Source organism: Crocodylus porosus, unplaced genomic scaffold (assembly GCF_001723895.1).
Source record: "Crocodylus porosus isolate Cpor-Errol unplaced genomic scaffold, CroPor_comp1, whole genome shotgun sequence".
Classification (NCBI taxonomy): Eukaryota; Metazoa; Chordata; order Crocodylia; family Crocodylidae; genus Crocodylus; species Crocodylus porosus.
The window spans coordinates 23,653,415-23,661,423 of record NW_017728915.1 but is presented as its reverse complement, the minus strand read 5'-3'; the positions used below and the strand labels follow the sequence as shown (position 1 = coordinate 23,661,423).

The 8,009-nt window shown below is 37.3% G+C and overlaps 1 protein-coding gene across 3 annotated transcripts in view; it reads left to right on the top strand.

Moving 5' to 3' along the window:
- Positions 1–8,009, top strand: part of SLC7A9 (solute carrier family 7 member 9) — a 27,031-nt gene that overhangs the window by 18,741 nt on the left and 281 nt on the right. For 2 of the 3 annotated variants that reach the window (XM_019535831.1, XM_019535832.1), the window contains 5 exons: positions 491–614; positions 2,509–2,612; positions 4,319–4,415; positions 5,404–5,553; positions 6,037–6,211. In XM_019535831.1, the coding sequence (XP_019391376.1) occupies positions 491–614; positions 2,509–2,612; positions 4,319–4,415; positions 5,404–5,553; positions 6,037–6,211 (650 nt within the window). The remainder of the gene's footprint in view (positions 1–490; positions 615–2,508; positions 2,613–4,318; positions 4,416–5,403; positions 5,554–6,036; positions 6,212–8,009) is intronic. The other variant, XM_019535833.1, reaches the window with a different exon arrangement.

Genomic DNA, 8,009 nt, shown 5'->3' with positions numbered 1-8,009 from the left:
GGGGTCGTTTGACCCCAGTACTCTTTCCTGCCATGGCAGGGGGTTGGACTAGATGATCTGCTCAGGTCTCTTCCAACCCTACAAACTATGAAACTATGAGTTACGACCCACCTTAGATTAACTTCTTTAGCTAACAATCAGTATGACAGTGTATGACAACTAAAAAATTCAACTCTTCTAGGCAACATAACCCAGACAGTGAAAATTTAAAACAGTTTAAGTGATGAAAAAGGACATTTGGATTCTAAAATTTCTCCAATTTGAATAATCCCTGATATTATGACAGTTAAAGAATGTGCCTAAATGCACTTATCTTGAACAATGATCCTTCAGCCATAGTGAAACAAATGACATACAATAATTAGTAGTGAAGACACCTATGACTAAAGAATTTTAAATTAGAACTAAAACTGAAGGAAGCCTATAGTCATTATAATAAATATACCTACCAATTTAGAAATGCTGATACTGTATCTTTTAAATTCTTTAGAAATCTACCGCTATCTATAATCATTGGAATTCCTCTGGTTTCAGTTTGCTACGTTCTGATTAATATTTCATATTTTACCGTAATGACTTCAACAGAACTTCTACAGTCACAGGCAGTTGCAGTGGTAAGTCATCTTTCATTTTGTAATTAGAAACATCTACTGAAATACTGCACACGTTAAAGAACTAAATCCTAATAAAAAGGCAATTATGTTCTTTAGTAATTTATTTCTCTCTGAACATAAATTGGCAGTACGATTGTTTTGTTAACGTAAATATATTTTATATTAATCTGACAAAAATAACTTGCCCCAGGCCCTACTAATGAGAAGCAACTGGAAATAAGAAAATGTTTCCATCAATATTTACATTTTAAAAGTACTACAAGTTCAGAAACTGGTTTTAACATATACTCAACAGAACAACAACATACAATTGACCTTATTTTCCTCCTTTCCATTCTGACTGGTATTAGTGAGATGGCAAATGGCTATAAGCAGGCACAAAGTCAAACTGTTATCCTTTCAAAGATACAGCCTCTGTCTCATTTAATCCCTGTCCTGGACTCCTTTTATTTGATGTTACACATGGGTAGATAGTTGTTATGGAACAAGCATTTGACATTTCAGAAATGGCTTTTGTAAATTCTTGGCAGGTATAGTATTGTACAAGATTTTACTTAACATTTTAAAAGTTAATTAAGAAGTTTTAATTTTTCAAAAAAAAAAGAGAATCCCTCCCCACACCTAAGTTCCACTGAATGAATATGCAGTGTAACAGAACCTTAATTCCCCAAACGGTTGGTGAGATGCACATGGGACAGCTTTATTTGCAGTAGAAAAACATCCAATTCCTTTAGCTCTGTGGAAAATAAACATTTCATGATGTACTGCATTCTTTATTCAGAGCATTCATGCAGAAACAGTTCATAAAACAGTGCAGAGAAAAAACAGAATCTTGCTTTAAGGCAGCAGGATTCTAGTTTATTCAAAATTTTAATTGTTCACCAAAACAGAAAAAAGAGGTTGTGCAGTGTGTATGCATAATTAAGTCGAGTTTGAGGATTACTATTCTTTAATCTCCTTTATCAACATATCGTCTATAAATCACTATACACCACCTGTTGTGGACACTATTTAACCAAGTCAATACTGACACTAAAATTGCAGGCATATCACCTCACTAGACCTCAAATGCATCACTGTAGACTATCAAAAAAACCTGGATCCCGGTGGGAATGGGCCGACAGGTTATCTGGAAGTTCCCTTTTAACATTATCACTATTGTGCAACATCACAGCATTGTTAGGTAAAACTGCTGCTGCTGTATCTTGAAGAGCTGGCAGATGACAGTAATCTGAACCTCAAATGTTATTAATATTTTCATATCATCTTTCGAAAAAATAGAATGTCACCCCAGTAAAATGAAAATTATTGTATCATGGACAGATATACCCACACTATATTTAATCCACCAAGACTAAAAACAAAGCCACAAAGACATGGTAGTTTAGCTTTAAAACATGCACTAAGAACAAAAATATGCTCACAGTGAAGCTCATGTTCCCATATCGTCTCCCCTCCCATTACTTCTACTAGCTAAAACTAGCCTGGGTGTGCCAACTTACACAACAATCACATCTTCCTTTTGTTGACATCCCCTAAAATTTAATTCAGGTTTTTAACCAAATAGCAGTCTGTTCAAGATACATTATATCTGTATTTAAATAACCCCAGCATTTAGTTTCCTGGTTTAAACAGCAGTGTAACACTACTAAAATGCCTGCATTCCACTAAAGCAGCCTTTTGTTAAAGCAGTGGGTGAAATATTTCCACAGTGTAGTTGTTATTTTATTCCATAGTATTAGGCAAATTTTGTTTTGGGTTTTTTTTTGTTTTTTTTAAAAATCTGTAGAGACTTATTTGCAGGATTTCTTTATGAATGGTTCCTGAACAACAGAATACAACCAAAACAAATATCATGTTAATTGTGTCTATATATTTTAATCCTGTATCTCAGACATTTGGGGATCGAGTCCTTTATCCAGCTGCTTGGATAGTTCCTCTCTTCGTAGCCTTTTCTACAATTGGAGCTGCCAATGGGACCTGTTTTACTGCTGGCAGGTAAATTTCAAATTTAAATAGCTGAATACATGATATAGATCTACAAGTGAAATCTTACCTTTCCTTGGACTAGGAATTTGAACAAGCTGTTGAACAGCATGGTCACATCCACACAAGCAGGGGAGTGTATTCGCAGTAGCACAGATAGCAGTGCATAAGTTTGTGGTCTGCAGTGGGACACATTGCTCTGCTGCTCCATGTGCTGCAAGGGGGCTGGTTGGGATACACAGTACTTCAGTGCATTGCTAACTGGCAGGCAGCCCTCGCTGAAGCACCCTGTGCCCCAAACAGCAGGGGAGCAGATGCCTTCTCCTGTTTCCATGCACTGCAAAGCTCCTGCACTGAGGCACCCTGCATCCCAGCCAGCCGCTCCCCGAGTGGCCAGGGCACAGTGTACTTCAAAACGGGGGAGCAGGCAGCCTTGGGCTTGCTGCTTCTGTATGCCTCATTGTGGGGGAACCACTGCAGCGCCCTGCGCTGAGGCACATGGAGCCCATATCTCCAGCTATATTGCAACTCAGCCAGCTGGAGTCTGGCTGGCTGAAGCACAGTGTCCCTTGAGATCGGGGCTCTGCATGCCTCAGCGCAGGGGCTTTAAATCCTAGATAGGATTCGCTAAATCCCGGTAGCGAATTTTGCCCTAGCTCTGCAAATTAGCAGCACGGTGCAAGATATAATGTGCAATGTGCAGTTCGTAGTGCTGGAAAGATCTTTGCGGTGCCATAAACCACATAGTCAAACTTGACCTGTCTCTAACAGAGGCAGTTATATAGGTTTGAAGAAACATCAAAAACCATGTTTAGTAATGTTTGGCAAAAAACTGTTTAAAATATTTAGCTATATGTAAAAATATCTGGTTCAAGTAACAGGTGGCAGGGGAAAAAGAAAATAAAGGTCCAAACAGGAAGTCTGGGGAGGGTCCATACCATACATTATCAAATACGATGATGATTCAAGTTCATTCTTCTGCATTTTTATTTGTTAACTCAAAATGAACTAGTTTAAATTCATATAAACACCATAGCCCTGAACACTAGATATCAACATTTTACCAGTGAGATCACTTTTTCCATAGGAAATATTGCAAGGCAAGGGGAAGGGGCGGCGGAGAGGGGGGAAGAGCAGGAGTGAACATTTAATAACAATATACACAGTATAAATCAAATGCCTGTAACATGCATAGGCTTATGTAGGTTAAAGAAGTTCTAAAATGTTGCGATGATCATGAATTAAACAAAAAAGTACAAGAAACTGAACTAATCATCTTTCCCACATAAATGAGAAGCTTGAGAACCTCATTCCCCACAGTCTGCCAATCCTCCAAATCATATGCTATGAAATATTTGTGTTGATTTACATAATTTTTATAGAGAAGAATTAAATTGGTAGTTCTAAATATTGAACAAGTCCTAAGTTCTGCACTGATCTGCATTACTCACATGTTTCAAAACCAGTTATACCTCCTCCCCACCATCTCAAGTGATCATTCCCTAAAGCTAGTTATGGTGCAAATCAGACAAACTTTAACTGTTACTCAGATGTAGCCACATATGGAGATGTATTCAGTAATCATATCAAACTTTAAAAAAAATAGTTTAAGTATTCTGACCTATCAGAAAAATAAGCTAGTTTTAAATCCTGCGTAGATGCCACAATCCTGCGTAGATGCCACACTAACCAAATTAACCTGTTTTTGTTTTTGTCAGACTTGTTTATGTGGCAGGTCGCGAAGGGCACATGCTAAAGGTGCTGTCTTACATTAGTGTTAAGCGTTTAACCCCAGCACCTGCTATCATATTTTATGTAAGTATGAATTTTCAGCAAAGAAATAAAAGGTTACGTAAAACAAATCAAAGAAAAACATGCTTTTCAAATGACCCAATGGTAATTTCAACATGTAGATCCTTCCATATGCATATAATCATGATTTTTCTATAGCTTTGGCTATACATATGATAAAATAACCAAACATATTTTAGAACGACTACATAATTCATAGAACTCTCTTCATTTTAATGTCATTTCACTGTTCCAACTACTAAAAGTTCTTAAACATTCATGGAATTAAAACATAAAAATTCAGCTACTCCAGAACTTTAAGGAAGTAGGGTTCTGCCAGCATACCTTTAGATGTGCAGCATGCAGGCACATCATTTCTGAGGTCACACTGAATAACTTCAGTGTCTCTGCTAAAACAAGAATCCTAGAAAAGTTTTTCTGCAAATACCCATGCCCCCTAAACTTGGAATTTGAGCTAATGTTATGAATAAAAGCATACATGTTTGTAGTATGAATAAAAATACTTCTTCCTGCTTAGCAAGTGAATTTATGACAAAAAGAAGATTGATATACTGCTTCCTAAATCTTGCAAACGCTTACACACCTAAAATTCTCACATACAACATGCATCTTTCCCCGCCAAACACCAGCTGCTGGAAACTGGAGTGAGTATTATATATAAAACAGAGTAAGAGCAGTTTCTGCTACTCTGGGTGAAATGGTGCATATTATGTTCCAGAACATGTTTTATGTGATAAAACAAGATGCTTCAGACACGAATAGTTCACTGACTTGAAATGGGCCTAATCATTAATTCAAAATTTAGGGGGTGGGTTTGGACAGTAAAAGGTACTAAATATGCTGACAGTTCACTGAAGTGGAACAAAAACCTGTATTACACACTAAATCAGTTTGAATACACATGTCCTACATACAGGTGAAACTCGGTTTTTTATTTCTACATCAACCCTCTTTCACTATGTCCATAACAATTCTTTCTTTGTATTTTTAGGGGGCAATTACTATTATTTATATCATCCCTGGAAATATTGATACACTCATTAACTACTTTAGTTTTGCTGTCTGGATATTTTACGGTTTAACTGTGCTGGGACTCATTGTTATGAGGTTTACAAGAAAAGAGCTCAAGAGACCAATCACAGTAAGTTTGGCACAAGAATGTGTTTCAAAACATAACAACAATGAACCTGGTGTCCTTTTCACGCTTTTTACTATCGCTATTCCTCTTTCTACCTCCACTTCATGCCAAAAGGTTACAATCAAAAACTGGCCACCATTGGTCAGAAAGTGCTAGGGATGAAACTTAGTTCATTCCATTGGAGTTTAGGTGTCTTGATTTTTGTCAATTCTTTTACAATTCTAATACAGAAATAAATTAATCTACCTAGGAGGTCTCTGGTGTATCACATAGGCAAACCAATTCCTTTACTGTTGATAATGATAAACACCCTTTTCAGTCGCTTCTCTTAACTTTTTTTTTTTTTTTTTTAATATACTATAAAAAACCCGAGACACAAAGGGGGTAAAAAATCCTTCATTATTCAGTAAGTTCTAAAACAAAGATGGGCTATATCAGAGAATAGTCACAGACCTTTATAAATGTTTGGTGTTCTTTATCTTACAGGTACCTATCGTCATTCCCATCTTTGTGACACTGAGCTCAATTTTCCTAGTTCTGGCTCCAATCATTAGTCAACCTGAACTGCCATACCTGTACTGTGCATTATTTATACTTGGTGGACTTGTATTTTATTTCCTTTTCGTTCATTTTAAATTCAACTGGGCACAAAGAATATCAAGTAAGTATAATTTTAACAATTAATTGTACATTATAGTAGTACAAATGCTATAAAAAAATTAAATATCTGAAACATCTCTTCTGTAGCAACAGTGCTATCCGTTTATTTTATAAAAAAAAGTGAGATTCTGAACTGATTGTCTATACATGTTAGAAGTTGAAATGAACTGAAAATTACCTTGGCTAGTAACAGAAGTGACTTCAGAGTCCCTGTAGACATGCAGGTAAAAGGCACAATAGGATCCGATGCATGTTCCACACAATTGCACCTCCTGCCATGCCACATGTATGGCAGGAGGCATGATTGTGGGATCACAATGATTCCAGACCAGTTAACAATCCCAGGCTCCCCCTGCACCAGCAAGTAGCAAGCTCTTGTGGCTGGGAGCCCCCTCAGCTGACAAGACTGCAGCTGATGCACTGTCCCAGCATCAGGAGCTCTCTATGCACACCCACAGCTGGGAGACAGCAGCTGATGCAGGATTCCAGCAGCAGAGGTACCAGGCTGTAGCTGACGTGAGCTTCCAGTCATGGGAACACCCTAGACACCCCCACAACTGGGAGACCACAGGTGACCAGCCACAGTGGCACCTGATCAGCTAAGGGAGCTCCCAGTCACATGTTCAATTAATGGAAGGAACCACAGTAGAATAATTCTGTAGCTTATTTCTTTTTATCACGCAACTGATTGAACATGCGACTTGGCGACCACTTGAGATATAATTAACCGATAATCATATCTTAAAATGTAATGTGTAGATGGGGCGTTAAACTCACATAGCCATTTTCAATCTGGCCCTTACAGGTAGTCTTTGAGGATTCAGTACATACAAAATTAGAAAAAAAAAAAGGCAATACCACTGGGAAATGTAAAGAGCCAAAGGGGGAAGTGATTGTACTATAGTATTCCCCTTTCAGGACTGCTAAGAAGTATCTGGGAGTTATCTTGAAAAATACTGTTTGCTTCCTGGGGAAAACAGAGAACACAGTGAGACACTGCAGAAAAGTAAAGTAAAGCTGGATTGGATAAGAGAATATAAACTAACACTATCATGGTGGGGTTCCCCCACTTCCTTTTCTTGTTATGCATATTCAAGCTTTGACACTGCGGTCAAAATGGCTGATTTTTGTGCACAAAACAGCTAATAGGTTCTGTCTCTAATGGTAAAAACAAGAAGTTTTAAGGCTGGGATATCATTAATGCCTGACAGGTTATATTCTTCTTATTGAATAAGATTAAGTTCATGTCTTATTCCTCACTAATGTGTATCATTTGTTTTGTGGTTGGAAGTATTTGTGTTATATTTAACTATATAAAAATCTAAAATAGTTTGATTTGAGCAAATATGCTTAATCGCAGTACACAGAGACACATTGTACATTAGTGAAGATGAGTAAGAGAGGAACCAACAAAATATTTCCTTGGCCAGTTTGCACTTTGGTTACATTTGAACATCTTTGTGTATACCAGTTTAGACTGTCTGGAAAACTGCAGCTGTCCTCCTGTTTCACTGTTTTTTGCACGTTTTAGAATTGGGTCGACTTTTGGTGTTGATGAATGGGAGATTGTAAAATATGTATGAAAATTCCAAGGTTGTCTTGATTTCCTTAACAGTGCAACCAAGGTACAGATTAGTTTAGTTTAAGGCAGTCTTCAATTAAATTTGGAAGTAAATAAAAAGTGGAAAGCTTTATTTTCTGAGGATAGAGAACAGTCTTGCAAAATGCACTTGCTGTTCATAGAGACATCTAAAAGTGCTTAGTATTCTGTGATGGTGTTTATCCTGCAATTAACTTTT